Below are 23,878 nucleotides of genomic sequence, written 5' to 3' on the forward strand. Positions count from 1 at the left end.
GTACAAAATTCAATATATCGTTGGCAGAGGTGGTCAATGTCAAGAAAACTACTCAAGTAGAAGTAGCGACGAAAATATCTACTCAAGTACGAGTAGAAGTACTTTTTCCAGAAGCAACCTAAAACTACTTGAAGTAGAAGTAGAATTGACTGACTTCAAATCTACTCAAGTAAGTAGTTGTGAAAACGATCGTAATTCGTTCGCATGGATTGTTAAAAGGTGCAAATTGAGCTATGCGAAAGGTGCCGAGCTTGATTCATATTGATGCATACCAGGAGGTATCCAATTTTCGACAGCATAAGCATTCGTCCGCATCATGGGATGAAAATGCTAGTATTGATATGGAAATGCGATACTAATCACCGTATATACTCGATCATGGTATCGCGCCCTCCCCAATATTACAAGGCCCGCATTTAAGTCAAAGAGCAATACGGAGAAGTTGTATAGGGTACGGTGTAAACACCTTGTGCGATTAGTAAACGTCAATAAAAATATGGTGGATCGTAAAAATGCCATATTGTGCAGCTTTATTTCCGGAAATTGAAGGTATTACTACACTTGCTTTTATACTTCAACATGTTTGTTATCCTGACAAAAGAACTGATATTAATTAGAACTAAAAGTATATTATACTGGGAATTGAAAGTGAAAGATTCAAAGGTGGTATGATAAAACAGGTCTAAAACTAAAAAAAGTCAGTGTCCACTTTTACAGATTAGGACACGCCATGACTGCTAGATTACGATATGATAAGTAAATGCTAGATTGCAAAACATCAGTTTCAAACGTTATGAGCCAAATATACTGTGATGAAATATATCATATGGGCAAAGGGCGACAATGCGGCGTGAGCGGAACCACGCCAACCCGCTACCTAAATTATATTCACCGATACTTTCGTGAAATCATACTGGTTACTCCGTATCCACTGAGCGCGACAAAAATTCTGGGCTTTACTCAACTTTTATGAAAGTTAGATATGAAAACAGCCCCGAATTTCCTCAGGCTATCTTCCTGATTGGAGGAATAAACTACTTCTACTTGAAAAAATGAAAATAGCGAAAAGTAAGTAAGTAGATCACAAAATATTACGAAGTAGAAGTAGTGAAAATCAGATCTACTTGAGTAAGTACCAGAAGTAGAGGAAAACTACTTGAGTACTTCGGAAAGGTAGAAGTACTTCGTTACTGACCACCTCTGGTCGTTGGCATCTCTGACAATCAAGACAAACCCATTTACCAGCTTGAGGCATTGAATCGGAGGTCCATCTTTCCTGTGAATTCCCTCTCAACTCTACTATGATATGACGACGGGTATTTGAGATCCTTGTGTAATGTACTACATAAGCGTATCAGCTCCTTCACAGTCATTCCCGAATTTGAAAATGCTGATCAATGGAAGCAGCAATGGAATGAGTTGTGGCTTCAAGTCATGGCACATGAAAAGTTGGTCAGCTTTCAAATGTAATAACTTTGGACATTGTTGTGGAAGGAATAGTTATACCCCAAGTCAATTGTTCATAATATACTATGTACAGTAAAATAGTTCTGAAAAAAACAAAGAAACATTGAAAACTTGTGAACTGAACCATGGCGCCAATGCAATCACCAAACAAATACATCATTTACCAGAAAATGGGGTAAGTGCACATGTATGACACAATGATGGATTACTGGCGAGGTCTGCAAGAACATAGAATCAAGATAACGAAACAAGAACAAGGTGCCTTTGAAATAGCGGTTGCCCGACATAGTTTACCATCAGGTGAATGGTGGTCACTTGGCAAATAAAAACAGGCAATGAAGTTTCATAAGTTAACTTGCATTAAAACATGATTGTGCAATATGCATATCAAATACAACGAGACCACTCAGACCAGGGCATGTAATAAATATGATCAGCAATCCACGATGAATCAATCAGAATCAAGCATACAATCGCAGGGATTATTCTTGCGAATTTTAGACAATCAGTCGAATATATACAAAGTGGCTTCAGAGACTTAACGACATCAACACATCTACCAATGTTACAAACATAAAAGCATTTTCGTAAAAATGCAGGCACAGAAGTCGATCAGAAGTTTTTGAAACATCATAAAACTTCATAAATAACATCAGAGCAACGACATAACATTAGCTCAATGCAAAATAACGTCAACAAACCTTTTTAACAAGTTCATCACAATCACAGCCAACAACATAGGCAGATATCGGTGTTCACTGAAATCGCAGAATAGTGAAAATTGTACAATTTGATTGTTTCAAGGCTTCCATCGAAAAGATAGGAGCCTCTTCTCCAAACAAATTCATCGACATTCCTCTGTCGGCAAGTCCATAACTACCAAGGATAGGTACGTTAGGAATCATGCGCCGAAATGACGCTGGTTCAAAATCTGGAGTTATCAAATCGAAATCCTCATATCCAAGCGAATACCAATACCTGGCGTTAGCTCGGAAGAAACCCCCTATCATAATGGCAATCATTTGCGATGAGCATCTATCACAATAGCCAGATTTATTTCTACCAGCGCATTTATCCACACAGTTCTTGCAATAATCAATGACTGTATTTTTCAATTTCTCCAATTCCTGGAACAACCTGCCTGAAGTTTTAACACTCTTGTCAAGAACTACTGAAGACACAACCAAATTGTCGCCTTTGAATGACAATACTACAGTATCTGGGATGGGGTGCATTTTTCGAATTGCGTAAGTGTGAGCGGGATTGAATGCAAATGGATTTTCGAAGGTACAGCCCATTACAACAACCCCTTTTTTTATAGCTAGCGGATATATATTATCATCGAGTGGTACAGGAGTAAACCATGACATGTAATGGAAGACAAGAATGAGTCTTGTGTGTGGATCTGCGATCTCAAGCTTGATTCTGTTGTTGAAACGATCAATTCTGTCCTGTGTGGATTGCTTCGGTATATCCAAGAATTCAACACGGAAATGTTCTGAATTTTCCGGCAACGATAAGAAATTGTAGACTGTCCCGTCAGTTTCAACACGCCACTTTACATCGGGGTCGATGTTGGGCGGTGGGTCCATACTGGGAATTAGCAGCAACCTGGATGAATCAGGCAGCCAGTGCCTGAAGACGTTATCAGCATCTGTACACAAATATCGCCACCTATAACAAACACTGCATATACCAGTTCGTGGGATCGATGTCCATTTCTTCTTCCAATCACGAATAGCTTTGTAAGCCTTTGAATTTTTTTTCAACACCGTTATACCTGTTCGACGTGTATTTGAAATACACTTTTCATCGTGGAATATGTCGAGTGTTAACACTTGCGCTTTGTACCGTGATTCCCTGATCACAATCTTATTCTCTGCGCATTCCTTCCATGCTTTGCAAACTCTTCTCACGTAATAAAGCTCCAGAATTGAGAGATAGTCAAATAGTCGATGGTACACCACTGGTATGCAAGTCAAAACGTTTTGCTCACTGTTCATGCTTGTACAGGAGTCTGAATAAAAGCTAAACAACACTAGAGTGATAGATGCACAGAGCACAGTGTTAAGACATAGATCTCTCAAACAACCAATTGATTTACTATACTCCAAATCCTCACTTGACACATATAATGTAATAGCATCCTGCTCATTCTCTATCTATTTATAAGCATTTGGGAATATTGTCACGTGAATAATTCAAACTACACCTATTTCTCTCTACGAAACTAATCTGCATGTATCACAGTAAAAGGCAAAATCTATTCAATACCACCACCAATACAGAAGGTAAATTATCTCTTGTAAAATTTGCTACAATTCCGAAAGCTCCCTGAACCGAGCATTTTAAGAGATACCAAAACTTTGTGCTGTAAGGGTTGGTTTGCCAAATGATGACCTTATGACTCCATGCTATTCTTTACTGCTGGTAATTAACACACATATGCGATTTCATATTTGCTCATTCTCAATTCTGTAACAACATCTTTATCACTCTATTCATTCAATTCAAAATGCTCATGTTCTTGAGCTCCTCGAAAGTGCCATGATATTTAAAATAATAACGGATAGTAATGATACCACATAAGTATTCCCGAATGGCGAGAGTACGGACCCGAACACGTATGGAATATCCGAATGGTATATCTGAATTCCCGAGGATTTTCCTCATCGGGTTCGAGATGAGATCGCATGGAATGCAGATCGTAAAAATGATCCATGAGTTCAAGAATATCCGAGATTTTCATTCGTATGAAGAGCATGCAATACCCCCTGATGCCGTCTTCATCAAAGCACAAATTCCTGCATTTTTCACAAGGAATCCATACGCTGAGGTTTATCATTATCATTAATCAAATATTGAATCCTAATCATGAAGCATGCAACAGCACTAGACAATAACGAAAGTAACTCCACATTAATTACACAAGCACAAAGCAGATAAATAAAGGTAGATCAGGTGCTTCCGGGTTTCCGAGTGTTGAAGCCTTGCACACATAGGCTACAGTGTTGCGAAGGTTTGGAATCATTCATTTCATATGTATAATATAAATCAGACATTGAAACCATTGATGCTGGTCGCTTCTGCGTCAACCCGTGTAAATGAAAGTATAGATGCCAAATTCAAACACAAAACAGTGGATCACGGAAGATTTTGAATCGTCCTACATCAGTAGTTCTCAACCACATCAGTGGTTCGTGGACCCCTTCTGCATCATGACGGACCCCACAAATTTTAGTTGAAATTTAACTCAATCATCGTGCAACCGTCATATGTTTTATGCAACTATCAACTCAAGGCTAGTGATAAACAGCAACGAAATGGCCGTTCTTGAAAATAATATCATACTGTATGTAGAAATGTGGGTAGACTCTTATTATTTCGAAGGGACTTCTGCAGCTGAATTTCCTATTTCTTGATATATTTGATATGAACGAGTGCCGAAAATCTGTTTTCACAAAGCTAGGTGACGGCGAATGCAATATTAACGCCTGACGCCACCTTTGATCACAGTCGCAATAAATATGGGACCAAAATTGAGGAACAGATTTTTCAATTAAGTTATCACGTCCAGACTAGTCATTTTTATATAACAGCTCTTCTTAAAAATATTCTGGAATAGTGGTTATGTATATCACAAGAGAAAATGTTTTCCTTGACGAGGTTGTAATCACTTTTTTGAGGCAGACTAGAAAAAACTATTTTCAACAAACCTCAACAAAACATCTTTAAACAGCAATAGGCTATTCTGTTGATGTGCTCACTGAAGCATTATCAGTTTTGAAGAACACAAAACTGCTTCGTGATTTCCCTAATTTGAAAAAGTTACAAATTGGTTATCAGTCATTTGCGAATATAGAGGTTTCGCGGACCCCCGGTTGAGAACCACTGTCCTACATCCTCAGTCGTACCAATGACCTGGATTAATCCGGGCGCAAATATGTCGTCTGGCATTAAAGCATCTTCCACAACAACAGGAACGAATATGCCAGATTGTTGCATGGCGGTCTATCCAGATCCATCCCTTCAATTACAAATTTCTTTGTCATCATATGAATCATGATGAATCTTCCCGAAAGTCTGGTATAGTGTCATGAGAGGCATTTGAAATGAATTTGGTCTTGTAAAATGTCATCATCAATATGTGAACTAGCTGATACCGGTATATGTTTCTTATATTCACTATGACGAAAGCTTGGCTCGATATCATGAATCCTACATCAACATTTTCGTCTCTACACACCTTCCTTGGTTTGCAGCTGCTGCCGAAAGAATGGCGGAAGCATGACGGACGACAAATTAAGATAGATAGATATGAATGATAATGAGTTCTGAAAAAGATTACACAAAGATGGATTACCGGCAAGGTCTGCATGGATATAAAATCAACGCTGCATTGAAGGGAAACAACTTTAAAATAGCACAAGCATAAGATACTTTTCTGTGAGGTTAATGGTGGTCATTCGGCAAGTAAGAATGGGCAGTAGAGTTTCACTCTAGTAATACAGTCTCGTGCAAAAGGTACATTAAATTCAATGCAATTCAAAGGATGCTATAAATATGATCGGAAAGCCATGATGAATTAACCCGAATCAACCTTGGATAACAATGACTAATATATTGCTAATGTTAGGAAATCAGTTGCATAGAGCTTTAGACAAAATGGCATCAGACAGGCAACAACATAAACCGATGTACTATCGCCCCAGAAACATCAGTATTGCAGCAAAGAAGAACACAGTGGATGACATAATATTTTGAAACGCCCTACAGCTTTATAACATATCGTCAAAGAAACATTGGCTCAGTCCAAAATATTGCCCACAAAGTTATTCGCACAAGTCAGTAATTATGCTTCCCAACTTTTCCCAATCACGCACTAATAAGAATTAATTTCTTATTAGAATGCGTACCATCTGTATTCAGAATCACTTCTTTTGCCCAAGCGCAATGGTACTTATTAGTTATAAATATACAACAACACAAATAAACAGTACCAAAATGTAATTTAATTTGATAGTTACAGCTGTTTCCTCTGCACAAGCTTGTGTATCTGGGGCATCACAGCACATGGAAGAATATTTCCATGCTAAATTAGACGATTCTGGTTTATGGACTCGGGTCGATCGGCGACTAAACGTCAGTAATTGACCCGCTTCCGTTGCGCAAATGACGACTAGCCACTAATCAACGGGTATTAATTGACCGAATTTGAACCGCCAAACGAGGTGTCTCACAAAGTTAATCGACTCTTTGATGCCCTGACATGTCTTGCAGATCAGTCAGAACATACCACAGACACTATGTACGAGTGGCGAGACAGTTTAATCATACCCCAACATGATGTCCGAGTGGAACATATTCCGAACACACTTCAGACATAATGTCCGAGTAGCAACGTACTCCGAGCATACCCCAGACATGATGACCGAGTGGCAACATAGCCCGAACATAGCCCAGACATGATTTCCGAGTGGCAGCATAGTCCGAACACACACCAGACACGATGTCCGAGTGGAGACATAGTGCGAACGTACCCCAGACATGATGTCCGAGTAGCAACTTAGTCCAAACATACCCCAGACACGATGCCCGAGTGGCAACATAGTCCGAACACACACCAGACATGATGTCCGAGTGGATACAAAGTGCGAATGTACCCCAGACATGATGTCCGAGTGGCAACATAGTCCGAACACACACCAGACACAATGTCCGAGTGGCAACATAGTCCGAACACACATCAGACACGATGTCCGAGTGGATACAAAGTGCGAACGTACCCCAGACATGATGTCCGAGTAGCAACATAGTCCGAACATACCCCAGACATGATCCGACTGGCAACATAGTCCGAACACACACCAGACATGATGTCCGAGTGGATACAAAGCAGTGTTGGGATGACTCGAGTCATGACTTGACTTGAGTCAGACTCAAGTCACCTTTTTCGCATGACTTGACTTGACTCGAGTCACTTTGCCAAAATGACTTGACTTGACTCGGCGTATCAGAAATGTGGATTGACTCGTGACTCGGAGCAAAATTCACGAGTCAATTCCAAGTCATCAAGTAATAGGTGTCGATAAAAATCACTGTATCTTGGACAAGTTCGGATTGTTCGCGAAACGATGGTGTAACCCGTGAGACTGAGAGTGACCAATCATTCAATAAGCGTGCATTTCACCGAGCCTCGATTGTTCTCTCACAAATAGATTGACTGCAAACGAAGTGATCGAAGCTTAAAGCTTACGTTGTCGTAACTCTAGTGGTAAAGTAATAGAATAGCAAAATGTCTATTTCTGTTCTCATCTAACCTTAACCAAACCGATTTTTTAATAGAAATTTAAGTCGAATATAGTTTATATAGTCCTCTGCCATTGGCGCAGGCTCGAATGGTATCATATCTATTTGTAAATGGGTAACGTATTGCCTTATCATTTCGTTTCCCTATTCTCTATTTTGGCTAGTAACTATAAACTGAGGCTATGCAATTTCGTAGTTTAGCAGTTCTACGTATATGTGAGCGATAAAGCGCCTTCTTGCGTGTATATTTAACTCTATATTCGTTCATCAGTTCGGAATCAATGGCCAATGACCACTCAAACTGTATTTCAGACAGCTATCAAATTGCAATGACGTAATCATGTCTCATACATACATCGAAAAGGCAACTTGACTTGACTCGTGACTTGACTTGACTCGACTTGACTCGAGTCACCTCCAAAAATCGAGTGACTTGACTTGACTCGAGTCAAAATGTGCAATGACTCGAAATGACTCGTGACTCGAAGGTAGTGACTTGATCCCAACAGTGATACAAAGTGCGAACGTACCCCAGACATGATGTCCGAGTAGCAACATAGTCCGAACATACCCCAGACATGATGTACGAGTAGCAACTTAGTCCAAACATACCCCAGACACGATGTCCGAGTGGCAACATAGTCTGAACTCACACCAGACACGATGTACAAGTGGCAACATAGTACGAAAACACACCAGACACGATGTCCGAGTGGATACAAAGTGCGAACGTACCCCAGACATGATGTCCGAGTAGCAACATAGTCCGAACATACCCCAGACATGATGTCCGAGTAGCAACTTAGTCCAAACATACCCCAGACACGATGTCCGAGTGGAGACAGTGCGAACGTACCCCAGACATGATTTACGAGTGGCAGCATAGTCCGAACACACACCAGACATGATGTCCGAGTGGATACAAAGTGCGAACATACCCCAGACATGATGTCCGAGTAGCAACATAGTCCGAACATACCCCAGACATGATGTCCGAGTAGCAACTTAGTCCAAACATACCCCAGACATGATGTCCAAGTGGCAACATAGTCTGAACTCACACCAGACACGATGTACAAGTGGCAACATAGTCCGAAAACACACCAGACACGATGTCCGAGTGGATACAAAGTGCGAACGTACCCCAGACATGATGTCCGAGTAGCAACATAGTCCGAACATACCCCAGACATGATGTCCGAGTAGCAACTTAGTCCAAACATACCCCAGACATGATGTCCAAGTGGCAACATAGTCTGAACTCACACCAGACACGATGTACAAGTGGCAACATAGTCCGAAAACACACCAGACACGATGTCCGAGTGGAGAAATAGTGCGAACGTACCCCAGACATGATGTCCGAGTAGCAACTAGTCCAAACATACCCCAGACATGATGTCCAAGTGGCAACATAGTCTGAACTCACACCAGACACGATGTACAAGTGGCAACATAGTCCGAAAACACACCAGACACGATGTCCGAGTGGAGAAATAGTGCGAACGTACCCCAGACATGATGTCCGAGTAACAACATAGTCCGAACATACCCAAGACATGATGTCCGAGTAGCAACTAGTCCAAACATACCCCAGACATGATGTCCAAGTGGCAACATAGCACGAACACACCTCAGATATGATGTCCTAGTAGCAAGTAGCAACGCAGTCCGAGCGTATCCCAAACATGATGCCAACGCAAGTCAATTGCGGAGCTGTGACCTGTGATATTTTAACTCGGAGGAATCCGACATCCGCATGTGTGCAACACGGTTAACAGGTGAACTTACTCAGAGGAATCCGACATCCGCATTTGTGCAACACGGCCACCAGGTGAACTTGCTGGCGGATTTAATTATCCCCGATAAAGTTGATCGGAGAATACTTTTCGATCCGCATCTGTGCAATCCACCCTTGATGGCCGAGAACCCTTGTTCACACTCTCATGCCAAGGAAGGGGTCTCAATTCTTCTTTTCAGCATGTTTTGAATCATGAAGACGTTTTAATAGGCTGCTTTATGGTGATTTCATACAAACCACATACTGTAGAATATATTCACTATATTTGATTGCGATGGTTCCATTCCACATGTGTTCTGTATTCTGCCGCAATAATACCAAGGTGAAATTGTTGCACAATCGAAGTAGTTTTTGAGTTAGGTTTTAGCTATTGCAAAGGACAGCAGATTGTAAACTATGTACAGACCGCCAAAACCTTTCTCGTACTCTTGAAATTGTCTTGCGTTCAACAATTTGAGAACTAATGGCATAAGTTCATTGCAAAAAGACCTTTCCAAGGAACATAAAAACCAGAAAAGGCAGGTGTCAGTGTTCACTGAAATCGCAGAATGCTGAAAACTGTACGATCTAATTGCCTCGAGTCTTCCATCGAATAGACAGGATTCTCTTCACCAAACAAATTCATCGACATTCCTGCGTCAGCATATCCACAAGTACCCAGAATCGGTACGTTAGGAATCATACGACGAAATGACGCCGCTTCAAAATCTGGAGTTATCAAATCAAAATCTTCACCTTCGAGCGTATACCAATACCTGGCGTTAAAGCGGCGGATGCTCGCTACCATTATGGCAATCATTTGTGATGAACATTTATCACAATAACCAGATTTATTTCTACCAGCACATTTATCAACACAGTCCTTACAATAATCATCAACTGTTATTTTCAATTTTTCCAATTCCCGCTGCAAGCTGCCAGAAGTTTTAACACTCTTGTGGATAACTAATGACGACACACGCAAATTTTCACCTTTGAACGACAAAGCTACAGTCTCCGGGTCTTGGTGCAATTTTCGAATTGTAAAAGTGTGGGCGGGATTGTATGCAAACGGCCATTGGAAGATACAGCCCGTTACAACAACTCTTTTTTCGACCGCTAGCGGATATATACGATCATAAAATGGTCCAGAAGCGAACCGTGACATGTAATGGAAGCTAAGAATGAGTTTTGTCTGTGGGTCTGCGATCTCAAGCATGACTCTGTTGTTGAAATGGTTAAGTTGGTCACGGCCAGGTCGGTTCGGTATATGTAAGAATTCGACACGAAATTGCTCAGAGTTTTCCGGCAACGATAAGAAATTGTAGACAGTCCCGTCAATTTCCGCACGCCAGTTTACATCAGGGTCGATGTTGGGCGGTGGCTGTATACTGGGAATTACCAGCAGCTTGGCTGAATCGGGCAGCCATTGCCTCAAGGCATTATCGGTATCTGTACACAGATACTTCCATTTATAACACACATTGCTGACGCATATACCAGTTCGTGGGACGGAGGTCCATCTTTTCTTCCAATCCCGGATCGCTTTGTAAGCATTAGAATTCTCTTTTATCGGAGTTATATCAGTCCAGGATGAATTTAAACTGGGCTTGCCGTCATGGAATAGGTCAGCAGTAAACACTTGCGCTTTATAGTGTGATTCCCTGATCGCAATTTTACTCTCTGCACATTCCTTCCATGCCTTGCAAACTCTTCTCATGCGATATAGTTCCAGAATTGAGAGATAGTCAAATAGTCGACAGTACACCAGCGGCACGCAAGTCAAAATGCTTTGCTCGCTTTGCATACTTGTACAGGATTCTGTAAAGTCACAAAAAAGGATTGTAGTTTGGAAAATATAAAATTACCAACGTGCAACAGAATTTACAACACAAAAACGATTATACACATTGTTGCAACATAGCTATTATTACAACATTGAAGCGATAGATGTAGGCCTACAAAGTAAAGCGGCCAGATACCTATCTCTTCAACGGGAAATTGCTTTACAGAAATATAATTACCATCAGGCCAAAATGAAATATCGTATTCTATATTGATTGATAACCAGTTTGCCATATGGCAAAACGACAATTCCACTTTCTGCACATTATTCCATCATTTTATAAAAATTTGGTGCAAACATCAAAGTTTCCGTCAAAACAAATGAAGCATATGATAGGCAGTAAAAATCCGTAGCCACAAACAAGTGACAAAGCAACGGATGTTTGTGGCCAATGATATCAAAATGCCTTCAAGGCGGACAAAAGAAATTATGGACCACGCTCAAACAAATAGAAAGGCAAGGATTGCATGATGATTGAATTTGGCATAAGTGGAAAACATGGGATTTGGAAACACACAGAAAAAATGCATGAAAAATTTTTTAATGTAGGATCAAACGGAAGTTTGTTACTCACGGAAAATATTACGAACAAGGAATGCATTGCAGCAATACAAAATGTGTGGCCCCCACCATGTCGTTAAGCAGCTCAAACAATCACTGCGGGTCATCGAATCTCAAACCAACCCAGTATGCCCAAATTCACTTTCATAACAGTATGCACCAATCCGATAAAAGCTCCGATTTAGCAAGGTCTGCGTTTTATTTGATCAGTTATAAGCTGTCCTTTACAAGGTAGTTTGGAATTGGTGAAAGCTAAAATAGTGACCAGTATCGTTGGGAAATTGAGGATCACACGGACTGTAAATCGCAGGTTAAACAACTTCATCCAACACATCAAATTAATTTCATTGAAAAATTAGTTCGAGAATGCTAAATCACGCAAAATTTTTCAAGAATTTCGTGAAAAATCTCAAGTTTGTGGACGGGAATCGGAGGATAATAGTGGGGAAATTACTACACTGCAGCTAGAAGTTGCATTTACTTCAAGTTGTGTTCCTTCGGAGACAACCACCAACTTGTCTTCAATTTATAGCACACTGTCAAAAAATGAACATGCGGAATAGCTTGCCAAGTTGGGTATCTCGCCAGACACCATCAGCCCAAACCTACTGTACACTATAGATAGAAGAGAAGCAGCTGCCGGTACTGTTTCGTCAATGCAACAGTCTACCAATCATGCTTCCTGAAGCTCGCATCCCACCGCGCAATAACGATTGCTTCAGGAGAAAGTATTTTTATTCCTACCGGGAGTAGAAATAGAGATAATTCACTGAAATCGTAGAATAGAAAATATTGTGCATTTGCCCCGCGTCAGACTTTGGGTTGTAGAAACAGCAACGTTGCCCCCAATCAAATTCATTGACAGTCCGATTCCCCTTATTCCAGAAACCCAGAGAAGTGGGATGTTAGGAATCAACTGACGAAATGTTTCCGACTCAAAATCGCATTCTACATCATCATCTTGATACCAACTACTTGCGTCTGCTCGAAAGCAACAAGCAGTCATAATCGCGATCATTTGCGACGAACAAACATGGCAATACCCGGACTCATTTCTGCCGGCACATTTATTGGCACAATCTTCACAGTAACGATTGACAGTTTCAGTCAATTTCGACAACTCCAGTTTGAAACTACTGATGTCTTTGATAGTCTCGTCAATGAGTAACGATGACGCGAGCAAGTCATCGCCTTTGAAAGACAAAATAACACATTCGGGGCAGTCATCGTACTTAGTACGTAGTGCGTAAGTGTGAGCTGAGTTGTGTAAGAACGGCATAGCAAATATGCTGCCAGTTACGACAACACCATTTCGGATGGCTAGCGGGAATACATTTTCAGTCAGACATCTCTCCCTGACCGTACTATACCCTGCGGAAGAGACGAGAATTAGCTTAGTGGATGGGTCTTCTACTTCTAGCTTAACATTTTCAACGAAACGATCCAATTTCTCAGCCCTATTTCGTTTTGGCAAATGTAGGAATTCGACACAAAAATGCTCGGAATTCTGCGGGAGTGATAAGAAATTGAACAGTGTATGACCAAAGTTCTCGGGCCGGGATACGTCACAGTATAACACATCAGGGTCGATGTTTGGCGGTGGGGCCTGGCTAGGTATTATCAGCAGCTTTGATGAATCGGGCAACCAATACCTGAACACGTTGTCTGCGTCCGAGCACAAATATATCCATTCATGTAAAGTACTGCAAACGCATATTCCGGCTCGCGGGATGGACGTCCAGCTTTTTCTCCAATCCCGCATAGTCCTGTATGTGTCTGAATTCTTTTTTAACGATGTAATGCCAGTTCGGTGATTATTTGACATACATTGATCCTCGGGTGCAATGTCGACGGTTAAGATTTGCGCTTTGTAGCAGGATTCCCTGATCGCAATCCTATTCTCTGCGCATTCCTTCCACGCTTTGCAAACCGTTTTGATGCGGTAAAGATCCAGAATCGTGAGATAATCAGCTATGCGATAGTAAACCAATGGTACGCAAGTTAAAACGTTTTCCTCACGGTTCTTGATTGTATGGGATTCTGGAAAGTTGGGAAATGTAAAAGATTACCACCATTTCAAGCATTTTACAAGCACATCATTCGTCGGAACACTGCAAACACTCACGAAGGACCACGGTCAGCCGTTTACTTGTTTAGCAGAGCTGAGCTGAGTATTGAGCATTATGCAATTGAACATGGATTAGGATTTGAGAAAACATATTCAATTTTTAGGTTGCATTTAGACGTGGTACAATGCTGGATTTTGCTTGAAATGCCTTTCATTTTAAATCTAGATTCGACTTTAAAACTTAAAAAAAAACAGGTAGACTGAGCCTATGGGTGAGAACTGAGAGATGTAATGCAATGTATGACTAAGTTTGTAGCGAACTGTAGAACAATACTCAGGTGACAAGGTTACCCGCAGCTTGAAGAGACCATTGGGAATCATACGATTAGACGTTTGCCACTCAAACTCAAGGCTACATCTCATTATCTCGGATAACAAAATCTGGGGGATTCTCGATTCACAACTCAGAACATATGGGTAGGGAAGGGATTCTCAAGCTTATTGCCTATCACAATTACCGTTACCACATATTGGATAGTTAATAGAAAGACATTCTCACTTGGAGACATCACACTTTTTGCGCTGTCCTCCACGTCCTCACATACAATAATAAGTTTAGTGGGTGGATCTTTCACTTCTACTTAATGAAATATTCCCGACTCTCCTCCAAAAATTGAAACAGCAAATGCAGAATTCCATATGAACACTTTTGGAAGTACAGAATTTCAATATTGCAGCAAACAATACATTCATATTGCCGAATTTATTCCACTTGAAGCTTTTCGACTGACTCACATCAGAAGCGAACGTCAGTAAAGGCGATACATCAAATTCGAAATATAGAAAGAATTCTATCAGCGTGACGTAATAACAAGTACACAGAGTCGCGAACGGCACATAACAGAGAGAGAGAGAGATATTGTATTCTTTTCGCCTGCACCATCGAGATGCTTTGACGACGGAGATGCGATACGGCCTTTATAGCAAGGACATCTAGTCTGCACCCCCGTTTTTTCTCCTCCATGCTATCCGTGATTGCTGAGCGCCTAGCAGGATAGCCGCGAATACCAGTTTTCGAGTCTTTGGTCTGACCCGGCCAGGGATCGAACCCATGACCTACCGATGGAGAAGCCGGATGCACAACCATTACACTATCTCGCTCGGTAACAACGCACGGTACGGTATAACAGACAAAAATTCGGCTGTAAAAAGCCGAATGACAACACAATAACACTAATGAAATATTCCCAGGGTATACGGACGCTCCTTCTGGTGACAGAGGATCAGCTTTTGCAGCTTTATAATGGTAAATTTGAAGACGTTTAAATGAAAAGAGAACGACCACAAGCAACCATCTATCGTTCTGTCTATCTATACCATTTACTGACGTTTGCTCCTGATGAGAGTCGGCCGAAAAGCCTCGAGTGGAATAAATTTGGCAATATGAACATATTGTTTGCTGCAAAATTCCATATGTATGCCTAAGCGTTCTGAATTTCGTTGGAGTGATAAAAAAAAATGCAAATTTGGTCAGGGCATTGGGCATCATCAATAACTTGGCAAAATTGGGCAGAAAATATCTGAATGGATTATCAGCAATTGTATGCCAATACTGATGCTACAGATGGCTATAACAGCTCCAGGGATGAATGACTCTGAAGTCGGAATTATTCTTCGATAACTTTATACCGGATTCCGACACACACCTGTCTTCAACTGGTATTTCGACAGATCACATTTCCGCTTTATAGACGAATTCCCGGATCGCAATCTCATTATATGAGTATATCTTCCTTCCTTTGCGTATTACTCGAGAGATATTCAAATAGGCGATTGCATGTAAAACATTTCGTGTGCTATTTATATTCCAACAGGATTCTACGGAGTCAGAAAAAAAGATATACATTTCAATTGTGCTGCATGTCAGTAAATTGTTCTTGTGCAATCGCAGTCTCAAACTGTCAATTGAATGCAAATATAGATTTTTGACATTTTCCCGAGAGTTACTTTCTGGATAAACCAAAACAATAAGACATACATTTTACATACCATTGTTGTAGGTTACAGAGGGTTGATGACACCTTGCACATCATAGATGACAAATACTATGAATTGAGCGAGCATACTGCATAAGCGATCAACAATAGTCAATAGTGGCCTAATTATGAGTATCGTGGTGAAGTGGTGAGCACATGCAACACGTCAATCCCGAAATCCTACATAGGTACAAATGAATTCGGCATCAACACAGATACACAATAGTGAATTTGATCATATAATTCACTACCAATGATGTGTCGGTGTTGAAATAAAGATGTTGAAGGTCCCAGAAAACAGGCTCCGATCCCACCATGAATACCACTAAAGTTGAGACCGGTCAAGTTTGGCGTCAAACACTTGAAAAGACAAAACATAGGTAGGATAAAATGCTATTTGGGCTGCTTCGTTAAATGACAGTTTCAAGAAGTCCTTCTTCGATAGCTAACAAGCTGGCGAAGGACTAATTGACTTGACTAACTAACGAATTTGAAGCCTAATGTCCTTAAGCATATCACAATGCTTTTTAATCAAATCATGTAAGATTACACCAACATTGGGAAAATATCTTAGAAAGACTGGAATACTGCTGCGACTCTCAAGTGAAATTGAGACGGAACATTACAGGCAGGCAGGGAAACGCTTCATAGATATAAGTTCCATGTAACTCAAGTTGTGATTCTTCAGAGACGATCACCATCTTGTCTTCATTTATAACACATATTAAAGAACCCGGAGTTTAGATAAGCATGCAGAATAGCTTGCTACGTTGGGTAACTCGCCAGACACCATTAGCCCAAACCCACTGTACACGATAGATAGAAGAGAAGCAGATGCCGACATGGTTTAGTAAATGCGACAGTCTACCAACAATGCTTCCTGAAGCTCGCATATCAGTTGTAGTGCGCATCCCAGATCGTAATAACGACTGCTTCAGGAGAGAAGTATTTTTACATAAAATTCACCAAGTAAAAATAGATAAAATTCACTGAAATCGCAGAATAGAAAAAACCGTGCACTCAGCTCGCCTCAGATTTTGAGTTGCTGAAACAGCAACATTGCCCCCATTCAAATTCATTGACAGTCCGATCTCCCCCATTCCGGAAACCCCGAGAAGAGGGACGTTAGGAATCAGCTGACGAAATGCTTTTGACTCAAAATCACATTTCACATCATCGTCTTGATACCAACTGCTTGCGTCGGCTCGAGAGCAACAAGCAATCATAATCGCAATCATTTGCGATGAACAAACGTGGCAATACCCGGACATATTTCTGCCGGCGCATTTATTGGAACAGTCTTCACAGTAACGATTGACGGTTTCTGTCAATTTCGTCAACTCTAGTTTGAAACTACTGATGTCATTGACAGTCTCGTCAATGAGTAACGATGACGCGAGCAAGTCATCGCCTTTGAAAGACAAAATAACACATTCGGGGGAGTGATTGTGCGTAGTAGGCCTACGTAGTGCGTAAGTGTGAGCTGAGTTGTGTATGAACGGAAGGTCAAATAAGCTGCCAGTCACGACAACACCATTTCGGATGGCTAGCGGGAATACATTGTCAGTTAGAGATCGCATGCTCACCGTACTACGCACTGTGGAAGAGACGAGAATAAGCTTAGTGGATGGGTCTTCTACTTCTACCTTAACATTTTCGATGAAACGATCCAATTGCTCAGTCCTATATCCTTTTGGCAAATGTAGGAATTCGACATGAAAATGCTCTGAATTCTGCGGCAGTGATAAGAAATTGAACAGGGTATGATCGAAGTCCCCAGGCCGGACCACGTCAGGGACGACGCTAGGCGGCAGATCTATGCTAGGTATTATCAACAGCTTCGATGAATCAGGCAACCAATACCTGAAAACATTGTCTGCATCCGAGCACAGATACTGCCATTTGTGAAAAGTACTGCAAACGCATATTCCGGCTCGTGGAATGGACGTCCAGCTTTTTCTCCAATCTCGCATTGTCCTGTAGGTGTCTGAATTCCTTTCTAACGATGTAATGCCAGTCCGACGATTATTTGACATACACTGATCCTCGGTCGAAATGTCGACGGTTAACATTTGTGCTTTGTAGCATGATTCCCTGACCGCAATCCTATTCTCTGCGCATTCCTTCCACGCTTTGCAAACTGTTTTGATGCGGTAAAGATCCAGGATCGTGAGATAATCAAATACACGATAGTACACCAATGGTACGCAAGTCAAAACGCTTTGCTCACGGCTCATAATTGTACGGGATTCTGGAAAGTTAGAAAATGTAAAATAATACCATCATTTCAAGCATTTTACAAGCATGCCATTCGTCTGAACACTGCAATAGTATACTCAGTACTCACGAAGGACCACCACCAGCGGTTTACTTGATTAGCAGAGCTAAGTATCGAGCATGGTGCAATGGAACATGGATTTGAGAAAAAAAATTCAATGTTTTGGACACATTCGGACGTAAAATTTTTTAATGCTGGATGTCGATTTGTACTTGGACCTGAAATTTCTAGTAATTTCCAAATTTCGTGCAACTATAAAAATATTTCAGTCATTAGCCGATTCGAAGATGATACAAAATTAATTATGGATCTGGATTTCACCTAGAACCGGATAGAAAACTAAAAAAATTGTGTTTGACCGAGATTATAGGTGAGAAGTGAAAGAAGTCATGCAATGCATGACTAAGTTAGTAGAGAACTGTTGACAAGGTTACCCTCAGCTGAAAGAGACTATTGGTAATCATACGATTAGACAATTGCGACTGTGGGCTACATCTCATTCTCTTGGATAACAAAATCCGGGGGATTCTCGGTTCACAACAGAATATGGCAATTATGGCTAAGAAAGGGATTCTCGATTTTATAGCCTATCACAATTACCTACCGGTACGGTACCACATATTGGGTAGCCCATAGAAAGACATTTTCATTTGGAGACATTACACTTTTTCGCTGTCCCCTACGTGAGCATTAACAAGAAAAAGTACGATAGGTTTTCCACCCAAAGCTTCAAGCTGTTCATGAAATTTTCCGGTTCCTCCGAAAATTCAAACGGGCAATGCAAGAATTCCACATAAAAGCGTTCGGCACTTTGTTGGAGTGATGAAAAATTGTAAACTGGACGATCAGAGCACTGGGCATCATGGCTAACTTGAAGAAATCAGGCAGCCAATGCCCGAATAGATTATCAGCAATCGCACGCTAACACCGATGCTACAAATAGCTGTTCCCGGGGATTAAGTTCATTGTCAGTTGCCTGTCTTTCTCTCCTTTTGCGAATTGTTTTGTAAGCTTCCAAATTATTTTTCAATAACAGTATACCACATGTCTTCAACTGGTATTTCAACAGTTAACTTTTCTAATTTATCGAGGAATTCCCGGATCGCGAACTCATAATCTAAGGTTTCCGTCCAAGCTTTACGAATTCCATGATTGAGAGATGATCAAAAAGGCAATTGCAGGTCAAAACATTTGATGTGCTAGCCTACTTATATTCTTACAGGATTCTACAGAGTCATAAAAAAGATAAACATTTTAATTCGTATTATGCATGTCGGTAAATTGTTCCTGTACAATCGCAGTCTCAATCTTGACAGAAAATTGAATCCGAATACGGGTTTTTGAAATTTTCGCAAGAGTTACTTTCCGGAAACACGAAAACAATGAACATACATTGTGAAAACCATTGTTTTAGGCGACAGAGGGTTGATGACACCTTTCACATCATCGATGACAAATACTATGAATTGAACGAGCATACTGCGTTAAGCGATCGACAATAGTCAATAGTAGCCTAATTATGAGTATCGTGGAGAAGTTTATGAGCACACGCAAAACGTCAATCACGGAATCCTGCATAGTTTAGGTACAAATGAATTCAGCATCCACATTCCACACAGATACGGTACGCGATAATGAATTAGAACCTTTAATTCACTACCAATGATGTTGAAATAAAGTTGTTGAAGGTCCCTGAAAACATGCCCCGATCTCACTACGCAGAGCACAAAAGTTCAGACCTGTCAAGTTTGGCGTCATACACTTGAAAAGACCGAACATAGGTAAGATAAAATGCTATTTGGGCTGATTCGTTAAATAACGGATTCAAGAAGTCCTTTGTCATTAGCTAACAAGCTGGCAAAGGACTAATTAACTTAACTTAACTTTGAACGAATTTAAAGTCTAATGTCCTTCGAGCATATCACAAAGCTTTGTAATCAAATCATGCAAGATAACATCAACATTGGGAAAATCTCTTAAAAGACTGGAATACTGCTACAGACCGAAGTGAAAATGAGACGGAACATTACAGTCAGGCAGGGAAACGTTTCATACATACTGCAAGACGATATTGGAAACTGGGCCAAGGACTAGGTACATTGGAAACCCTAGTTAATAATAATAATAATAGTTCACAGAATGCAACTGAAGTAAATTTGTAAAAACCTCACCTCCCCAGGGGTGACAGATCATTTATGCCTACTCCACATTCAGCTTAACAACATATTTGCAGTAACCAGAGTGTTAGCTGGTAATCAAAATGTGATTTCATGACAATATAACCAGCAAACAATAAATGTACCAAGCTAAAAATGAACCTTCCATGTAGCCAGTAAATTATAACTAAAGCAAGCTGCTGCCCATTATAGCAGGCTCTGTGATAAATGTATCGTACGATATATTTTATCAAGCATGGATGCTTGAAATATACCATTGGATCATGAAACTCCATTCGGTGCTGCGTATTTTGGTAATGAATGCAATCATATGCGCCGAAATTCCTGTACCGGAGCCTCAATTATACTCGCTATGTAAGATGTTTAAAATACTGATGTGATGTTGAAACTTCAAGACAAGAACTGATATTTTTTAGCTTCCTTACCGGCGAGGTTGACAGGTCAAGGATGGACTGACAAAGTGTGACAGTGCTGTCAACTGGTGAGCAGTAAATGCACATAGTGGAGTAGATGGACGATTTCAAAGCAATATGATAGACATAAGAATGTAAACCACCAAAGCCTATTATTATCGACAATTGATTTAAAACCCGGCTTCTACCAGGCTTAGAATATCTTGCTGAAATTCTCAAATGTCTCAGATATGTCATCACTGATAGCGAACCAGATAATAGAATAACAAGTTTTGGGTTGGGGATGATGACGACATCCCATCAACACAACATCACGATCTAAACGCAAGAAAAATTCAGTATCATCAGGCATCGTCCCTCCATCTTTGTGGGGCGACGTGACCCACTAAATAAATATTGTCATAGAGATGACCGGCAAAGTCGCTGTCGACGGCAGCGACGGCTTGGAGTCGAGCCGCCATTTCCGGCGGAATCGCGTGGACCTGGTTATTCCCAGGTGCGTCATGTAGCTCATTTCGGCGATACTCGCCCAACGCAGACCGAATGTTACGCACAAACTCTCTTTTAGACATCTTATTTTTGACCTGCGGGCTCGTCAAGTCCACCGAAAGCAGGATCAGGGAGTAGCACAGGATGCACACAATTTCGGGCACGAGGCTCAAACCCGGATTGTCGTTGCAAAATCGGACCGCAAATTTATCGAGGAGAAGATGGAGGTATTCCCCTTGAGATATTGGAGAGTCCACGGCTTGAAAGAATTTCCGGAGGGCGTTGGGGAGGAATTGGTTTTTGAAGCTCTGCAACTTGATCAATTCGTCCAGCACGTCGGGATTGATGTTGAGGTACTGCCGCACCTTTTGCCAACAAAGCTGGTTGGTGGAGTTGAAAAAGAGGGCTATTTCGGATGGTTCCGTGTTCAAAACCCCGTTTCGGGTTAAGTACTGCAAGCCCCACATCGGTTCAGCATTGAACGTTAAACAGCCTTCATCGAGAAGAAGGTATAACTTTTTGAAGGATTTCCCTTCTTCTTTCCAAGTTTTATAAGCACTGCAATGACCCCAAGAGTTCATGCAGAGCCCTTCCCACAAAACCTCATCATTTGCCAGATCGGACCACACGCACGCCGCAAGGCACAGATCGGTCGCATTCAAGTTTTTCAGCACTTCTAATCCTATCTCCGGCGGTAGAAGGTACAGGTCAGGAAAATTCTCGATGGAATTCCGGTTTTTCACCGTAGCACGCAAGCCTCTTGCACGCCGATGTTTGAATATTTGCCACAAAAAGCTGGGCCTGTATAAATGATTTTGTGCGTTCTGTGCTGTTCCGAAACCTGAAGAACTTTCGTTAGATGCAGGAGACGAATTGCTGCCACCAACACCACCACGGTTTGAAAGCAGTTGTCCCATTATAGCATCTATAGTGAAGAACCATTAGCTCAGCAAATTAGGCCTAATGTGGTTACCAGGAATCTCGAAACTTCACAGTTGCCATCCAAATCCATGGAATCGGCACCTGTCATTGGCACAAAATAGAGATAATTAATATTTAGAGAGGCTTCAACGTCGACCCTGTGTTTGCACACAAGGCACGCGTACTGTACAAGACAACATCCACATGAAAGGAAAGGACGTAGTTTATTTTTGTCCTTGGTGTTTTTGCGGCATATACACCGACTCATGATACACATTCACACGATCTGCGCATATGCATATCATGAGTGAACATCCCAAATTTACTTTACGAGTGTTACATGTCTACGTCATAGTATTGATTGAAGATCATTGGTAAATGAGAACGAATATAATTACACCCACGTGGTTAACAATATAAATATTCATATAAGATACAGATATCGATTATATTTTAATATGTGATTAATGATACTATTTCATGATGTAATAACTAAAACGAAACAACATCATTGATCAGAAAATGTAGCAAAAACAAAAATAAAGTAACTAAACAACATTCAACAGCACTCAAGTAACATGGTACAAAAGCAAGATGTGCTGCAAAGTAGCCTCTACTTGTACAGGAATAAAGCGTGTTTAAACGACCTCGGAACAGCAGCAGTATGATCATTGATCAGTAGGCTAGAATTTAGGATACAACATTTTTGTCATAATAAATCGATGATTAAAGGACAATGAAGGTCAATATCCTAGATATAAAAGATAGAGATAGGTTCACACTCATTGCTGAAGTCAACTGAATTTTGAAAAGTTAGCGGGTGTATAAAAATATATGCCGGTATTACTTATAACGATGAGATTGAAGTCATATGGTAGCATCAAGTTGGCTACCTTTTCTACCATTAACCATATCACGTGCTAAGCTGATTCCATACTGGAATCAGCTCGTCATGGTATATTATCCATATTTGTTTGAAAATGTAAAAAGGCTTGTCCTTAATTTGGGATGGAATGGAGTTCCATATCGAAGGTCTTTAATCAAATTTATTTTAGGACGGGATACCAAGACTTTGTCATCTCATATAGTTTATGGGGTCACCCAGTATATCTCATTTTCAAATCATACTGTTTCTTCAATTTATAAACACGTTACGACCCACGGCCGACGAATCTCTCTCTCTCTCAATCTCTCTTACACAAGTTGGTATAATAGCACACAAGAGCAGGGTGTACCGTACGTTAATGCAGAACAAGGCTTTATCGAAGAAATGGGATACCATTCAAATCAGCCACGCACATATATATCGCACTGTTTTACACGGAACAGTTTACGATAGATGCAGCATTACGGTATACAGCCGCAGCGTTGTGCGAATGCATTGCAGTTAGATCGACAGCTCTCGATCGCGATCGACACTGGAGTGACTCTGTCAAGCTCACAAATTCAGACAGTATTCGCTAACCTTGGTTACTACGGCATGCTATTCTATATTCTGTATAATATATAGACAGAGGTCAGACCTAGGTTAAC

The 23,878-nt window shown here is 40.9% G+C and overlaps 2 protein-coding genes across 6 annotated transcripts; both read right to left on the reverse strand.

Moving 5' to 3' along the window:
- Window positions 1-4,359: 4,359 nt before the first annotated feature.
- Window positions 4,360-18,163, reverse strand: LOC145452488 (uncharacterized). Of its 5 annotated transcripts, none has more exons than XR_013919390.1 (3): window positions 13,616-18,163; window positions 8,192-11,377; window positions 4,360-8,161 (listed from the first exon to the last, which is right to left on the reverse strand). XR_013919390.1 is itself a non-coding variant. In XM_080330671.1 (3 exons), the coding sequence occupies exons 1-3, from the start codon at window positions 15,805-15,807 to the stop codon at window positions 11,305-11,307; spliced, it is 531 nt and encodes a 176-aa protein (XP_080186797.1). In that variant the 5' UTR covers window positions 15,808-18,163; the 3' UTR covers window positions 4,360-11,304. The 5 variants fall into 5 exon arrangements, 3 of the variants coding, with proteins under 3 accessions (XP_080186797.1, XP_080186796.1, XP_080186795.1); XR_013919391.1 differs by having other exon boundaries at window positions 4,360-5,494; window positions 5,714-11,377; XM_080330671.1 differs by having other exon boundaries at window positions 4,360-11,377; window positions 13,616-14,003; window positions 15,738-18,163.
- Window positions 18,164-19,569: 1,406 nt separating this feature from the next.
- Window positions 19,570-23,878, reverse strand: LOC145452491 (F-box only protein 8-like). Its single transcript, XM_080330673.1, has one exon. The coding sequence runs from the start codon at window positions 22,339-22,341 to the stop codon at window positions 21,280-21,282; it is 1,062 nt and encodes a 353-aa protein (XP_080186799.1). The 5' UTR covers window positions 22,342-23,878; the 3' UTR covers window positions 19,570-21,279.

This window comes from Botryllus schlosseri, chromosome 12 (assembly GCF_051294905.1).
Source record: "Botryllus schlosseri isolate E-star chromosome 12, Bs_hap1, whole genome shotgun sequence".
Taxonomy (NCBI): Eukaryota; Metazoa; Chordata; class Ascidiacea; order Stolidobranchia; family Styelidae; genus Botryllus; species Botryllus schlosseri.